Here is an 18,044-nt window from a genome sequence, read left to right on the forward strand (position 1 = left end):
TAAATGAGTTTTTTTCCCTTCCTTAATTATTTCTCTTTGTTTTTACAACAAAAAGGGAATAACTTACAGGTTAATTTCTACTTAATTGTTTCTGCTTGACTTCATATCATTTCAGATTTGTCTAACTTACTTTTCCAATAACTATAAGTGCTGGCTATTAGTTATATGCAGATAATAGTTATATGCTCATTTAGATACAAGATGATTGGAATGTGTACCATGTTCTAGTCACATTGAAAGTGGAATTCCAAAAGGGAGCTCTGAACTAACCCACTATTGCTGGTGTAGGGAACTGCTGGACGTGTGGACGGAGCTTCAGGACATCCATGATGCACATGGCTTGCGCTATCAGTGGGGCGGCTCCCATAGCAACAAGAAGCTTTTGTGCTCCTTGGGAATAGACACCCGGAATATTGTGAGTTTGTTACTGTGTTTAAAAATTCTGTTAGAGCCCTCTTCAGTAAGTTAGCTCCTCAGAAAAATAAATCTTCGCTTATTTAAATGTTTATCTATTTGAATATGCCAACTTTTCCATTAAATCCACCTTTTTCTCTGTAATCAATGTTTCTTATTCTTAGAAAAAGTTATTTCCATGTCTTTTCTTAATTATAAAATGGTGATGTTGACAGGGCAACAGGTTCTTCAGTATATTACAATGTATGTAGTGCATTAGAAACATGAGTTGGGAAATAGCCTGTGACGGATCATTCTCTAATTATGCCTTCTTTCTCTCCCACTCGTGTGTAGCTCTTCACGGGCAACAAGAAGCAGCCTGTCATAGTGCCCATGTATGCAGCAGGATTGGTGAGTACAAACTGTCTCTGGGTCATCACTACTTCTGATACGTAGCATGGCATGGAACGTGTACTTTATAAGTGTACTGATCTTTTCCATCTCAGAAATCCCTTCAATAAAAATTTTCTATATTCTAGTGATTGTAGATACACTTTTGTTTTAGATTGGTATTTTTCCCTTAGTAATATTAATTCTTAACATGTTCTATAAATTGTGCCTGGGAGGTGTCTCTCTCTTTTCTTTTCTTCCTTTTCCCTAAAAATTTTCTTTAAAAAAAAGAAGCAATAAAACTATTTTTCATGGTAATGGATAGTTTGTTTTAATCCAGCTGTAATCAGCCTTAAATAGTAGCTTTGAATATATACAAAAACTTGTCAAGACTGAATGATCATAAATGAAAATGAGCCCAGACCACTAGGGTCCTTAGTTTTCCCATTAATGTTTTGAGTGTGTTGAATTTTGTTGTTGTTTTTCTTTTTTCCAGGTATGCCAGGTAGTCCAGGATCACAGGAATTTTCATTCTATGTCTTATCAAGACTCAGCCCCATTTTAAAGTTTGATATGTGTGTGTTTATTAGTGTGCTTTGAGTTATTGGTGAATAAAAATGCCCCTAGGCAAACTAAAAATATTTACAGTTTTCACCAATAACTTAAAAGTCAAGGGGTAACACTATCATTAAGAAAGAAGGGAAAAAGGAATCCTCAATGTGGATTTAAATTATCCAGCCCATTCTATGCATGTGAAAGTGAATTTGCTGTGGAACTTGTTGAATCTGCAAAATTTTGCCATGAATAAGGATCCTTATTCATATCCAATTGGAACATTTTGCTTTGCTTTTTTTTCTTTCCAGTTTTGTTTGCTTTGTGGAATTGGGCAGAAGTTTTCTGTGTTTGAGCTTTCTTGTCAGTTTCTGTTTCCTTGTAAATAGTTAAGTTGTACTTAAAAAAAAATAATAACCTTGATGACTCCTGCCATCTTTTATGTTGTAGATCAGTATAGTCCATAGCTTTTTGTCTATTCGGATTTCTCTTTGTCGTATACAGTAGCATTCCTGAGGTTAGGAGCATTGTCATTGTCACATTCTGAGTAGGAACTGAGGATCTCACTGGTGGGGCTTTCACGTGGCATCTTGGGAATAGTGACCTGCTTCCTACTCTTCTGTAGTCTCAGCACAGCACCCAGTTCTTTCACGTTCACGAGGAGCTGGAGACTAAGGGTTGTGCCTTTTGGTGTGCCTTTGTTCCACTTGTTACTAGTAATCATTCGACCATTATGTCAGCCATAGTAAGAAGGCATATTTAGTGAATGTGAATTCCTCTCCTCTCCCCCATCTTTGTGATGGCTTTCTTTTAGAAACACTTTCCAACATTTGGTTTCAAATTTTCATTAGACATCACTTTTAAAGGGGTGTTTTACATTTTCCAAACTAAATCCACTGCCATCTAGTCAATTTTGACTCATAATGACCCTATACAGGGCTGCTGAAGCTATAAATCCGTACAGGAGGAGACAGCCTCATCTGACTCTCAAGGATCAGCTGCTGGGTTTGAACCACTGACCTTGGGGTTAGCAGTTCAATGCTTACCTGACAGCAGCACAAAGGCTCTTTTTGCTTTACATATTTGATGTCCCATCTCTTACCAGGGGTAATAGTATCTGAGATAATCACTCGAGTCACTGATTCTGGGCCTTTAATGTACATTAGAATCTCTGTTAACACCTCCCCCCCCCCCAAGAATTTCTTGCTCAGTTCATCGATGGGCCTAAGATTTTATACATACAGAACAAGTCGTCAGGTGAAGCTGAATTTGCTGATTGGGGTACCATATTTTGAGAATCATTGGTTAAAGTGGTAGTTCACATTAGAAAACTAGGCTGACACGGGTCATTATTTTGCAAAATTCATGTATCATCAGTTTGTACAGTGTCCAGAGAGCCTATATATTATATAAGGTATTAAGTTCCACAGTTGGACTTCATCACATTTGTCTTTCTTAACATGCACTGTTGTTTTGAATTGAACCTGTACATTGATTTAGGCAACTTGTGTCCTCTTGTAGCGAGAAATTCTCCTTAAAAATTTTTTTTTAATTTAGTATATTCGTATTACTGACCTCGTAATTTTAATTCTTCTAGTTTAAGGGAGAGTTTTGTCTGGGATATAGGCTTTAAGTGATAAATATTCAAGGGCTTATCAAGTATTATCATTAAATACATAAAAACTTCTATTTACCTGGAGTATTACTAATTTAGTGTTTGGTAGAGTGTTGACACATTTTTTTCCTTCTTTGTTGCCACACCTGAAGGTCTTGCTTTATACTCAAAAAGTGTGTTAGATTTGTAGCACACTGAAAAGAATATGAGAAATGTTGCCCTCTGATATGACAGCGTCTCTGCCTTAGCAGCGCAAAGACCTGAATACGCAGACTTCCTGCGTGGCGCTCGGACCCTCTCCGTGAACTCTCACTGGAGTATGTGCAGAGGATGGTGGGCTTCCGAGTCAGCGCTCTGCTCCCCAGGCAGCGCTGTGCGAATGAAGCCCTTCCCTGGCATGTCAGCTTCTGCGCAGTCAGAGAGAGGGTTCTGTCATTAGGGCCAGGTAGATTAGTATTGCCCTCAGCCCTGCCCCCAAATCCCAGATTGTGCGTAGGTTTTCTTGGGATAGTGATAACTTAGCACTTTAAAACAAATTTGATTTTAAGTGGGAAGTCTTCTCTCAAAAAGGTTAGGTTCCCAAGGTGTGATTATAAAACATTTCTCATTACAGTACAAGATTCTCTGTCAACACAATTAAGAATAGTTTCCTTTAGTACTTTCCAAATAACCTATGTTCTTATTTGTCTTCCGTTACATTAAATTTTGTATAGTTTCTAGGCTGGTTGTCTGCTCTGTCCCCACCCCTGTGTTAATGACTAATGTACTTTTTTCAGGGCATGTTAGAGCCCACCAAGGAACCCCTGAAGCCACTCTCTGCTGCAGAAAAAATCGCTTCCATTGGTCAGACAAGCACCATGTCACCAGAGATGAACACATGCACATCTGACCAATTCCAGGTAAAAACATCCAGATGCACAGCTATGTTTATATTTGCTCATGTATGCACATATGAGTTCTTTCCCTTGATAGATGCGCTTGTTCATTTGATGATAGATGTGATTATGATTATTTATAAACACCCTTTGGCTCACAGTGAACAAATTTTCTATAGTTTCAAAAATAAGACACAGTTTGAGAACTGGGTGAAGATGGTAAGTGGCTTAAAACTGTCTATACCTTCGTCTCCTTACCTTTCTTCATTTCTTATAAAATGAAAAGTTTGAAGCAAGTTATCTCCAAAGCATTGAGGGATCATAATGACTGACACACCGACCGGTCTGCTAAGTGCTTGATTTCCCCCAACAGGAAATAGTGTGCTCACGGCAATGTCTCACCTTTGCTGTTGTATGTTTTTACCCACCGCCTGAACCGATTTGTAAAGCAATAAATTCTGTAGGTGTGTCCATTTCCTCAAAAAACTGCTGTTGGAGGGTTTAAGGGGAAGAGTGCTGTTAAGTTTGGATTAGGAAACACAAAAAAAGTCCTTTGCCCTTGATACCCCTGTGCCTTTACAGCACATCTAAGCACAAGAGTACTTCCCTCTGCTAAATTTAATAGTGACATCTCCCTTCTCACATATTCTCTGGAAGAATGAGCCATTTTGAACGCTTCCCACATCGGATTAGAGCGGACTCAGTGGTGGTGGCACATTGGTTTTAGTAGGCTAATATTTCTGAGCAAACATTACCCATCTAAAGCATATCCTTTCCTTTCTTGACATTTTTAACCATAAATATTCAACGTTTTCTAACACAAAAGTGCATGTGTGGACGATCTTTCCCAGAATAAGTGTTGCAGGGAGCACTGTCCCCCAGTGCTGCTCTGTTTTACCCTCTCCCAGTGCTCTCTGGGAGTCCCAGCATGCCTGTTACAGATGCCAAAGAGTCCTGGTTCACTGATCTTTCTCATCTCTGTCCCTCTTCTTAAATGTACTTTACTGCAGAACGCCCCCCTTTTTTGTGGATGTTAAGTATAACTGCAGATCTAGTTTTTAGAATACACCATAGCTCAAACTCTCCCAGTCGGGTCTACCAAGAGGCAGCTGGCATTCCTGCGGTGTGTGTTAAGCATCACTTGGAAGCCAGTCTATTACTGGCCATAAATTCAAGAAATGCCCAGTTGGGCAGCAAGGCAGGTAGCTTGGACCAAATCTCTCGGGAGATAGGGTCAGTCCTTAGTTGGCATCTTTTTGTGGTCAAATAACTGCAGCTGGCTATCAGCTGTCCTTCCAAGCCTTACCTCTCCCCCAGCATGTCGTTACTTCTACCTAGCTAGTTGTTAAGGAATTCATTTGAGCAACTACTCAGGATGTCTGCTGAGCATGGGGCAGTTCTTACTCAAAGCCTCTTTTTGCCCCTTTTGCTTGCCTCCTTTCCCTCTTCCCCACCCACACACTTCTGGGTATTAACAACCCTGTACACAATCGCTTATTTTATCAGATGGAGCTATTGCTAGTCATTTCCCCTGAGCTGATGTAATTGATTTTATTCTGTATTTCCTTCTAGGCATACCTCATAGCTAATCATTTTTCTGTTGTTGTTTTATTATACATCTGACTAAACACAGAATAGTCTGGATGACTTAATAAAAACCACGGGTGTTCCTAAAATGGAAGCCCTTTAGAGAGGTGACTGCTAGCTCGGTGGTGTGTGTCATCTATACACACACACACCTGTTTGCACGTGGAAGGACTGTTGTCTCCCTGTTTGTAGGCAAGTATGCAAATTTTCGGCAACATTAAAGCCTAACTTTTGGGGAGAGAGGCAAGATGATGGAATTTAGTCTCTTGCTACATGTATGGAAAAGCTACTTTTAATCAAATGCGAGAGGGTGCCCCCCAAAAACCGGAATTTATTTCAGAGCTATGTATTTAATTTTTTTTTTCACAAAACAACCTTATTGCCTTCAATGTACTCTCCATGACACGTAATACATTTGTCAAATCTGCGATTCCATCCTTGAAAACATTTTTATAAACTCATCTGTTTGGATGGCTGATAGCACCTCCCTCTTTTTTTTCTTCACCTTTTCTACATTTTCAAATCGCTGTCCTTTCATGTCCCTGTTCATTCTCAAAAACAAAAAGAAGTCACACCGAGCAAGGTCAGGTGAGTCAGATGTGTGGGGCAAGAGAGGCATGTGGGTTTTTTGCCAAAAACTGACACACTGGGATGGCTGTGTGAGCAGGTACATTGTCGTGGTGGCAGAACCAGTCTCCCACCTGCCACAAGTCAGGCCTTTTTTTGTCCCACTGTTGGGCAATCTTTTTAGAACCTCTAAATAGAAAGCTTGATGAACAGTCTGACCTGGTGGGATGAACTCCAAATGCACTATCCCCCTCACATCAAAAAAACTAATGAATATCGTCTTGATTTCACTTGACGAGCTTTTTTTGCGCAAGATGACGATGGCATCTTCCACTGGCTTGATTGCTGTTTGCTCTCAGGGTCTTAAGAAAAGCACCATGTCTCATCACCAGTAATGACCTTGGGGGAAAAGTCCGGGGCACTTCAGAGCTGTTCTTTCAAAGCACGGCATGTTTCCACTCGACACTCTTTTTCCTGGTCAGGCAGAACCCGAAGCACACCCAAGTCTTCCGTAAAAATTTGCCGAACCGAGCTCTGAGATCGTGCAGTTAACTTTCCCATCCATCTCTTTGATGGTCGGTCATCGGTCTTCAAGAGCAAGTGCACAAATTTTGCCAACATTTTCTTCTGTTCAGGAAGTTGACAGACACCCAGAATGAGGTTGGTCATCACTTAACATTTCACCTTTTTTGAAACAAGAAAACCACTAGTGCATTTTTTCCCCATATTGCTCTCCTTGTAAGCTGTGTTCAACTTCACAAAAGTTTTTGCAGTATCTTTCCCAATCGTCCATCATTAAAAAATGAGGCCATCACAAAACTGCTTTTATGAAAAAATTCACTGTGACCAGAGCGAACCTTCCCAGTCCACGTCACTGGGTGCACTAACTCAGAGCTGTTTGTTGGATGCTCGCCTAGTGAGGAAAAATGCGCACTACAAAAGTTCTGTCCAGCAGAGCTTTTTTCCCAGTTTTTTGGGGTACTCCCTCATATACCTACTTTTATTCTGTTGGGACACACATTTTTTTTAAAACCACACATAAATATTAAATTAACAAGTTTATCCTCTGCTTTTTTCTGATAATGTGTGAGCCTCACCTTTAGTTTTTAGATGTTTTGGAGGAACCAAAAAAAGTACTGATTACTGATGGAAATTGGTCAAACTTATTTCTGAATTGACTTAGGCCTCTGTAGGTCTTCATTCTAACATATCCATGTCCATACCCTCAATTCCAGAATGCATATTAGGATGTATTTTTGTTTATAGTGCTAGAAACTAAGCAAAATGTGCCTTAGGATCTGAACAGTACTTAAATTGTTTTTTTCACAAAAAATATAGCAAACTTCCCTTTTGCAGTTTGGTTTCGGCATCATTAAACAGTGACTTTTAATCTTGGGGCACTGCGTAATTCTCACTGTGGCGGTGTACTAGCTGAGCTGTGTGCTGCTATCCCAACAAAGATAGATACCCGTTATGTTATTTTTGTTCCCCAGAGTGATTTGAACTCATTCATGAATCTTACAGCCATATTATCTCTTGTCTAGGAATTTACTCATTTATTACAACTATCAATAGTGGGTTTTTCCCTGAGATTTCTATCTGGAAAGACAGTTTACAGATAAACATTTAGTGATATCCTATGCTTATTGTGGCGAACTGCTTATAATAATTTTGTCATTGGTATCCCAAGACAAGTTGTTATTATCAAGAGAACATGTCATAATATCATGGATTCAGTTTCAAAAACCAATCACCTTTTCCTAGAAGAAGCACCTACCCAGAAAAGCATAAAAAATGAACATAACGGGTTAATAATGCCTCCCACACAGTAAAAGGTCCTTGGGAGGACAAATGGTTTTCACCCACCTGACGACCTAAAAGGAACCCCTGGTGGCGCTGTGGGTTAGGCATGAGGCTGCTAACTGAGGGTCGGTTGGTGGCCCACACCCAGCAGTCCCTCTAGGCTCTGTGCTCCTGTGAAAGTTTGGTTTCAGGTGCCCCATCCGGTTGCTGAGCCCTGGGGTCCTCAGAGGGTGTGCACTGGACTGTTAACCACAAGGGCAAAGCTGCCAGCTGTTCCGCAGGAGAAAGTGAGGTTTCTACTCCCCGTAAAGATTGACAGCTTCAGAACCAGGGGCAGCTGTCCCCTGTCCTATAAGGTTGCTGTGAGTTGGGATCGGCTCAGTGACAGTGAGTTTGTTTTTTATAGCATCACTATGAGTTGAAGTTGAGAGAGAGAGGAATCGAAATCAATTTGATGCCAGTATTAACCTAAAGTTGGTGGTTCAAACTCACCTAATGGCTACGAAAGAAAGGCCTGATGATCTGCTCTCTCATCATTACAGCCACGAACCCTACGGAGCACACTTCTCCTCCTTAACACACTTCTACTCCTTAACACACTCTACTCCTTAACACACGTCTACTCCTTAACACACGTCTACTCCTTGACACACGTCTACTCCTTGACACACGTCTACTCTTTGACACATGTTTACTCCTTAACACACTCTACTCCTTAACACATGTCTACTCCTTGACACACGTCTACTCTTTGACACATGTCTACTCCTTAACACACGTCTACTCCTTAACACACGTCTGCTCCTTAACACACATCTACTCCTTGACACACTTCTGCTCCTTAACACACTTCTGCTCCTTAACACATGTTTACTCCTTAACACACTTCTCTTTAGCACACGTCTGCTCTTTAGAGTCAGAATGGATTCTACAGCAATGGGATTGGTTATGGGTTTTTGACCACACAGTAAAGCATCGTGGTAAATAAGAGAAAGAGAGCGAGAGAGAGAGACTGACTGGTCTTTGTTTAGACCTAAAAATATAGGTTATGTTTCTGTTTTCAAACCTCTTCAGTCTTCCAATCTTTAGATCTATGTAATAGAACAGAAGTTTTTTAGTAAGTGTTGTCACTGCCCCTTCCCCAAGAAAAACAAAGGAAAAATCCAAAAATATTTTCTCTTCAACAGTATTCTTAAAGTGAATCAATGCTTGCTTAGAAAATAACGTGTCATTTACTCATCTTTATATTTAGGCACGTAGGAAATTTTAAATCCTAGGAAATTCAAATCACTACTGATAGCTCATTACTAACAATTGTTAAATTAGAGAACCTATTGAAAATAAATGTTTAAACTCTTTTTCAAAATGTAACTCTAATCTAGTGGCCCATAATGTTCTTCAGACTGTGGAGTGTTCTAAAGAACCAGAGACCTCGGGCTTTGAATGGAAGTTCTCTCGCTGCTGGGTTATGCAACCACTAACCGTGTGGTTCCTTTGTCTGAGTAACCAAGAGCTCCAATGGCACCTTCTCTGTTGCACTGTGTTACTGAAGAAATGTTAAGTAATGTCTAGTAGTCATCTAAAATAAATTCAACATTTTCAGATATACCTCATACTGAACATGATTCACTTGTACTTTGTTACATGACTCGTTAATAAGCAAAAAAAGTGCTGTTTTTAATATTTTAGCATCTTTAGTGTAATCAAGCCAGTATTGTGAATCGTAATTTGAGAGAAGATTGGAACCTTGACACAGAACCGGTCCATCAGTTTCTGTTTGAATATGTAGAGATGCCGAATTTCTCGGCTACAGCCTTGATGACATCATGAAGCCGTGCTGTCTGTCAGTTCTATAACCGCAGTTTGTGTTACTGTCTTCAGGTGATTTTCCAACACTGTAAATATTCACAGTTTTGTTGTTAGGTTATTTGTTGCCTAGTGATCTTGCTATAGTCATTAATAAAGAATTAAGTAAATCCGTTTGTTGCTACAACCTGTACTGATTAATTTTGATTTTTTGGTTTTCAACCCTAGGAGTCTCTCCCACCCGTCCAGTTTGACTGGAGTAGCAGTGGCCTTACTAACCCCTTAGATGGTACGTCTCTCCGTAGAGCCTCTAGCACCAGAGCTAGAGTTAAGAAAGCTACAAAGTTCAGACAGACTTCTCTCTGCTGATTTCCCTTTTTGTTTGACCCTAACTTCTTATTCTTATCTTTGGAAATTCAGGCTTTCTTTCCGAGTAGTAATTGCTTAAGAACCCAGGCATTACAACAATTAGCAGTACTGCTATTAAGGTAGTAGGAACTAAGTAGAATTTTAGTTTAAGTTGAAAGCCACCTTCTTTCTGTTCTACGAATCTCTAGGTAGTGATGTTTTGGCTAGGACCAATTTACTTGAAATGTTTTTCCTGGAGTTTGCACTTAGGGAATTTTCTTGGATGCAATGTCTTGTGGCTTGAGGCTGCTTCAGAGCACAAAGTACACTTTAACCAATAATAATGTGCAGATACAGACAGCCATGTCTGTGGGCTCCCAGTAGTTTTCAGACTTAGTAATGTTTTCTAGAGCACCTGTGTACAAATGAATACTGAAGTATTTTCCTGATACTTTTCTAAAACTTACCTCTAAACATGAGGCCGTTCCCGAAATAATTGAATTCACTATGGCTAAAAAGAATAGAAGGGGGAAGAGCCTGAAAAGGAATCATGTAGTGGGCCAGCAATGTGTGGAGCTTTAAAGCACGGAACCCACGGTGCTGGTTTCCAGTGTGTTGACGCACATGTTTTAAGCGGACCCAGAACTGTAATCACTGACGCCTGGTGCTTCATAAGTTGTTTGAACCATTGTCCCAAACTCCTGTCCCTCTGGGAGCGTTGCCCCATCCCGTGGTGTCCGGAAAGCTGAAGGAAAGCCTGGATGCACCTTTTGCTGTTGTCTGGCGTCTTATTCGGTCATATCCTCATGCCTTCTATTAACAAACAGCTTCGTTAAAACTGTATACTCTTTCTGATGACTGTTATGGAGTTAAAGGGGAACAGTACAACTTGAGGTTACACACCAGGGTAGGGTAATTACTCCATTTCTTGTGCTATTTTCTTTTAAACTAAGTTAATGACGTATTGGTGCGTATCCTGAAACTGACAGTTTTGTCACTTTCTGAAAAACCATTCATTAGAGACCAACATTACCAACATGAAAGATGGATTGGGGCCTGTTCAGTGACTCAGTGTTGGAATAAGACGAAAGTGTTGTTTCCCTTTAACAGGTACACTTGCCCATTGGCCTTTGTGGCATGGCTTCCGGTTTTGATGGAAAGAAAGGCACTCCTAATGAAAACCTTACTGAGTGTTCAATTATTTACATTGTACATAAAAAATGGACACAGAACTAAATTGTTACTTTAGAAATGTCCTTAGTAACTACGAAAAACTAATACTGTACACATTGTTTTACTGTTGATTTTTTAAACATGTAAATGACTACTAATTTTAACCTGCATGTTCAAGTGTGTGTCTCACCCCTTTTTACACATCACCCCTCCTCCCTTGGCTTACCTTCTGTGTGGCTGCCTCCCAACACGGTCACTGACTCTCAAGCTAGCGGAGGTTCCGCTCTTCTGAACCTTGATTTCTTTGGGCCCGTGGATGACAGTAGCTCTAGCAGCAGCACCACAATCCCAGGTCAGCCGAGTATTCAACCCACGGTTCTAGTTTATTTACTAAAAGCATGACCACATCACTTGACTTTCCTATAAACAAGGAAACAACTAGATTGTATTCTCTAGAATGTCTTTCGAATGCTTTTCTTTCATCTACCTGTTGTTATTTTCTAGTGTCTGACTACAACAAACGACCGTGTGAAATGTATTGTAAGGGAAGCATCCTCAGAGTGGAACACTGAGAGCTGACTGTAGTTTCTAGAAATAGAGCAGCCTAATGCATGAGACCGTTAAAAGCAGGGATTCGTTCCACTCTGAGTGGAAAATGTGATATTCCATGCGCTTATTTTTAAAGCATATGCCGTAGAGCTCTTCAGGGGTGGGGGCGGGGAAACTACACAAATTTGGAGATGATGGGAATAGTTTAATACACAGTGATGACTTTATATTGTAGTGCCTGTAATAGTACAGATTCTAGCATTCACTCAATTGTTCATTAGTGCTGCTAAATGTATAATTAGGTTAAAAAATATTGGAGTCTAGCTCTTACTTAGTTATATAGTCCACATAGAACTCTCTGGCTGTTTTTATGTTAGCTCGAAATAGAAAGTAGACTGTTAGCCTGCCATGGAGAGAGGAAACAACTTGTTACAGAGGTTAAGAGTGCCAAGTAATGACTTTGAGACACTGCCTAGAAAGGAAGGCGGACTGGAGTGCCTGTTGAATTCATGTTCAGCCCTGCGAAGGTTCAGTTCACTGAACAGCTGACTAATGTACTTTGTCATCTTCTAACTGAATAAAAGATTGAAATTATAATGGCATCTTTATGTTTACCTTTTATTTGATATGACTTCTATGAGTCCCTGTCATCCTAACATGTGATCTAGTGATCATGCCCATTTGATCAGCCTGGTTCCTGAGAATTTTCTGGGTTTTGCTCTGTCCCATGAGATTACCCTGCTACCCACATCCAACAGGGTAGGAACCATGATGGGAAATGGGGGAGTCCAGGAGAGTCTGCTGAGGGTGAACCTGGACTGCAGGGTGCACACCTTCTCTGAGATCTGGCTTGGAAATCTAACCCTGCTACAGGGAAGCCCCCAGGCCATTTGGGAGAGTCATTGGATCCCTCAAATCCAAACTTCTGATGGCCATTTCCATCATTTTCAGGGTCTTGTTATCATTTGAAAAACCAAGCTGTGTTTAGTTTTGACCTCAGAGTGGTCTCGCTTCTATTTCCTTATGTGATTTGCAGATACACATGCTCTTTGGGATGACTTGGGGGAACGAATTCGTTGTCTGACATTTTAAAGTTGTTCATAGAGAAAAACACCCCAACGATATCCCCAAAGGCATCACTTTCCTCAGCACTGTAGTCCCCAGAGCGAACGACCAAGCTCCCATTGAAAATAGGCTCTGAATTTTGTTTGCCCTGGTAAATTGACTTAAAATTTAAATGAGGTCAGTACTTTTTTTTTTTCACTTTTAATACCTGAAACCTTACACTAAATTTACTCTTTTGGTAGCATGTCCAATCTCCTTGAAAGCCCATCCGTAGGCACACAGTTAACTTGACTGTACAAGATCCAGGAATGACCTGATGACCAGGTTCAGTGTACACAGCTTTGAGAAAGACAATCCGTTTCAGAAACGTAGAGCTGTCATGGAAGTGAAATTAGCATGGTCAGATTGCAGTCTTCATTACTTCAGAATCTTTTCAAAATTTCTTTCAGTGTTTTCATTACTTATGCTCAAGCTGCTATATAAATTTAATTACTATAAATTTGCTTTGGCTTCTTTTTTTATTGCTATTGGGTTTTGTTAAAATTGACCATCAAGCTACAGATATGGACACCTTCCAGAGTATTCCATTTCACCATTTGCTTGCACTTTGTCTGACTTGTTTCTGGGAAAGTCATTTTGTCTTCGCTGGCGGTTATTTCATTATTTTGTGTGTGAGACATACGGAGGTTGGCATAAGACTTGGCTGGCTAGCTTTAGTTACATGACTAAACTCCCTCATTAAGGTTCTGTTTAAAAAAAAACCCTCTTCCATTAAAAACGTACATGTTAGTTATTCGTGAACAGTAAGTAGTTGCCGTGTTTTTTGGAAAGTTAGTCACCCCAGTAGGGTTTGGGGGGGGAGGTCGTGATTTGGAACAGGGAGGGGAGATTGTTGCCCCTTGTTGTTGTTTTATCTCCCACTTCACTGTTGGGTGGCTTAGTGGCCAGTATGTCGCAAACCAAATCAGTTAGTGTTGACGCAGTCCCATCGCCACTCAGAATGCAAAATTGTTCATTTTGTATCGTGCAGTAGACTGAACTCCAATTCTGTGCTTAATTGGAACCCCACCTTTCAAAGTGGAGGAGGGCAGTGTTTGGGGATTCAGCAAACCCCTGACAGGCATCCACAATTTTTTAAACATTTTAATTGCAACCAGTATTATATTTCCGTAGAACTGAAAAGACCTTTTAAAATAGAGTTTAAAACTGTGCCTTAATGAAATCCTCAAAACTCGGGAGAGTCAGCACGCATTTTCTGCCGCCTTCCTCCTTTGCCGGAGATGGGCACTGTGGAAGCCGCTGTTTGCTCGTTTGATTTCTGTAAACATCTGAGATCTGTATTGGTGGCTGCTGATCATCTGCAGAGCCAGTCAGCAGAACACCATCCCTGGTTGGTTGGTTGGTTGGTTGGTTGGTTTTCCTCCCTTAACCTTAGGACATCCTAGGAGGAGGAAAGTTGTTCATTTAAATATATAATTTATATCTCTCTCTATATATATGATAAAAATATATATTTTATCTGGTGCTCTTAGAGGGCAGGTTAAAAATTAAAAGGAAAATGTACAGAGCTATAAGAGATTCTTCTGTACAGTCCACTCATCTGTTATGCTGGAGACTACTGCATATTGTAGTCTTAGTAATTTGTTGGTGTCAAGGAAGTAGGGTTAAAAATGCTTTTTCGTCTATGTTTACTAAACTTTAACTTAAGTTTCAAATATTTCACTATACTTTTCAGTGTTTTGGTAGACATCACTTTTACTTAATATAAATACACTGTATATTCAAAAGTTGGATCTGCATATTTTAGTAGTTGAATGAAGCATTGGTCTGCTAACTGTAAGGCTGATGGTTCAAACCTACCAGCTGTTCCTTGGGAGGAAAATGAGGCTTCCTGTGGCAGTAAAGATATACAGCCTCAGGAGCACTCTAGAGCAGGTCTACTCTGTCCTACAGGGCTTCTTGAATCAGAATCAACGGAATGACGGGTTTGGGTTTTGGTGTATATTAGTGAGGTCAGGTGGCAGAGGATTGTGTCCATAAATCATTTTGAGTTGTTATAATAAGATATTTGACTTTATAGCTGCCAGGTGTAGATACAAAACTATAGATACATGATTAATGCTTGAGATAAAAATTTTCATTTTGTTCAAATGTAGTATTTCTATTTTTTTCTGAAAGTACTTTACTCTCCTCATCTTTTACCTAAAGAAAGAACAATGATATGATATGTAATTTATCTTTAGTAATAATTTGATGCTTTGACTAATAACCATATCCTCAGATGGTCAGAATATATTCAAACTGGTGTTTGAGACTTTGTGTTAGTTTCCAAATCATTTGGCATGCAGGGAAATAGAAGCAGTATTTGGGGGTAGAGGCGCAGAGGAAGGTCCAAAAGATGAGGTTAGCCAGGCATTCTAAAACTGGGAAGTGTCATATATCTGCATAATGTGCACTTTATTTCAGACTGATAGCTTCCATGTCACAAACTAATCCAAAATTGGGTGGGAGGGTTTTCTACTGCAGATAGACATTGGGGAGTACTTTAATGACGTCTGTTCTGTAAATATTAAGTGAATTAAAGGTGTATTTCCATCAGAACACAACTGTAACAAGTTGTTTCTTAGTTTGGAGAGAGCGGTCAGGTGGCACACCTGAAGCATGTCATTGGTGTCAGTGTCTGACACTTGGAGCAATGATGACTGAATTGGCCACTATTCCCCTGTGTGTACCTTTACCACCATTTGAAAAACAAAACAAGAAAACAAAACCTTTTCTGCTTTGTAAATACTCTGAGAAGGGCAGCTGTGAATGTTAAAATAGGTGCACGTGGCAGGGTTCTAAAGATGTGTTTGTGAAAGACTCAGATGTTTACAGAATGTCGCCCTGTGCATCTTGGAGTGTGGCTGATTGAATGATGCACTGCAGCCTGCCATCACTGACTGTGATTTTATACTGTAAGGTGTGGATCCCGAGTTGTATGAGTTAACAACCTCTAAGCTGGAAATCTCCACCTCAAGCCTCAAAGTGACTGACACGTTGGCCCGACTCATGTCCACAGTAGAGAAGACAAGCACATCGACCAGGTAAACAGCGAGAATGAATGGCCCCTGACTTTGAATGCTGCGTTCACGGGGCAGCACAAGTGCACCGAAACTGGCAGTAGTTCACGATATTATATTAAAATCCTCTCTCTATTTGTAGAAGCCAATAGACACCTAATTGCAGAAAATAGCATCCAATTATGTTTAATTATGAACTTTATTAGAGCAGAGAGAGCTATTTCATGAGAGTCTGGGAAGGGCTGGCAGATGTGGTTTTCCTCCCCTCTGCTCCATCCCTGCCCTCTGCCCCTCAACCCCGATAGGGTGAATTCTGATTAAGTGTGAAAATCGTAAGACTGGAAACAGAGATGGCCATCTTTGGGAACCCGCCAGGCTGTCACATTGACCTTGGCAGCGCTGTCACTCCTGGGCTCTGAAAGAGTACAGGAAATGGAATAGCTTCTGTTTTCAGAGCGTTATAATTTTGAAGTGAGCTTGCTTTACCAAGCTTGGGGGGGGCCCACTTCACAGCCAAAAGGAGCCTTGGTGGCACTGTGGGTTGGGTGTTGGGCTGCTCCATGGGAGAAGGTTGAGGTTGGCTGCTCCCATAAAAAATGTGCATCCTTGGAGACCCGAAATCAGCAGTTCTCAACATGCGGATCGCGACCCCTTTGGGGGTTTAACGACCCTTTCACAGGGGTCACCTAAGACCATCAGAAAACACTATTTCCAGTGGTCTTGGGACCCAAGACACCACTCCTCTATCCTTCTCCAGGCAGGTCCACCCACATGCAGATGGGCCCACATACGAGTACCCAGCGTGAATAATATTACCCGTGCTACACCATGCTTCAAGACAACATTTCATTTCTTTGTCATTAAAAATATTTCACATATATTATTTTGTGATGAATCACTATGCTTTAATTATGTACAACTTGTAACAATGAAAAAACATCCTGCATATCAGATATTTACATGACGACTCATAACAGTAACAAAATTACCATAATGAGGTAGCAACGAAAATAACTTCATGGTTGGGGGTCACCACCACATGAAGAACTGTATGAAGGGTCGTGGCATTAGGAAGGCTGAGGACCACTGCCCTAAGCAGAGTGGGAATCCACTCCATCGCAGTGGCCACTGAGAACTTGGTTTGTTGTTTTCTTCCAGGCTGTGGCTTTGAAAAGCAAATCCTCCCATCCAGTGTCAGGACCAGGTACAAGGCATGTTTGGGATGCAGGAAACCTTGATTTCACATAGTCAAATGCAGACTGACCCCAGAAGAACCCATGGGGTCCAGTGCATGGCGGCCCCATTGGTGTCACAGGGCAGCTGCTCCGCAGTGTTGTGATGACCGTTTTTTCCAAGATTGGTTTTCAGACCAACAGGCACCAGTTGGGGGGAATTCGCCATTTGCACCAGCCAGGGCTCCTGCCACAAGCACGCCTGTGGCCGGCAGGGAGCCCCTATGGCAGGAGCCACGCTGGTGATGGACATACCGACGAGGGTGTCCCTCTCACTGCCCACTTTGTAAGCTCTTCAACCACAGATGTCAAATTTAGATTTCTCTTATAAGCCAGCTCTTCTAAGGAATGAAAGCCTTTTTTTTAGCCTTTTTTTCTTATGAGTGTAAACATTTCTTAAAACTTGGCCTTCAATTATCATATTTTGTCTTTTCAACTTTAATATGCATTTAAGTATTCATTGATTCAACAGATAATTATCTTAATCTTGAAAAGCCATTATTATTCTTTTTGGGGTTATATAAGTGCCCCTTGGGTTCCTCTGGAGTGGGTGGGCCCTCGGCTTGCTCAGAGACCTCTCCTGTGCTCTGGGACACCGGGGCGGCCTGGTGCTGCATTCTCAGTGAACCTCCTTGTGAATGAAGCCATTGTGGGGCTTTCTGCTTGTCTTCGGATTTTCCTTTTCCTCTTTCCAAGTCAATAATACATTTAAGTGGAAATTCTCATACATTTTTCATCCATTTGTTAGCAAACGCTACATATTTGAAATCTCAAGATTAGAATTGAATGTGCATTTTCTTTATGATGTTTACATAAAGGGAGCCAAACAAACATACCGGGAGAGACAGAAACTTTTAGGGTGGTGCCCCATTCCCTCTTCCTTCCTCACCTTTTCCTCTGCTCTAGTCTGGCTGAATCCCTTTTAAAGTCCAACGATGAGAGTTCATTCTCTGTACCAGTAGGAGGAGCTCTGAACCGCGTTGGTAACTCGCCTGCCTTCTCTGAGGTCTGGAAATGTGCTGTGCTC

General features: G+C 40.9%; 1 protein-coding gene across 2 annotated transcripts in view; it reads left to right on the top strand.

Annotated features, from left to right (window-relative positions):
* Positions 1-18,044, top strand: part of AFTPH (aftiphilin) — a 76,125-nt gene that overhangs the window by 46,469 nt on the left and 11,612 nt on the right. The window contains exons 4-8 of one of the 2 annotated variants that reach the window (XM_075535192.1): positions 289-415; positions 748-804; positions 3,727-3,849; positions 9,817-9,877; positions 15,686-15,809. In XM_075535192.1, the coding sequence (XP_075391307.1) occupies positions 289-415; positions 748-804; positions 3,727-3,849; positions 9,817-9,877; positions 15,686-15,809 (492 nt within the window). The remainder of the gene's footprint in view (positions 1-288; positions 416-747; positions 805-3,726; positions 3,850-9,816; positions 9,878-15,685; positions 15,810-18,044) is intronic. The other variant, XM_075535193.1, reaches the window with a different exon arrangement.

Source organism: Tenrec ecaudatus, chromosome 17 (genome assembly GCF_050624435.1).
Source record: "Tenrec ecaudatus isolate mTenEca1 chromosome 17, mTenEca1.hap1, whole genome shotgun sequence".
NCBI classification, from domain to species: domain Eukaryota; kingdom Metazoa; phylum Chordata; class Mammalia; order Afrosoricida; family Tenrecidae; genus Tenrec; species Tenrec ecaudatus.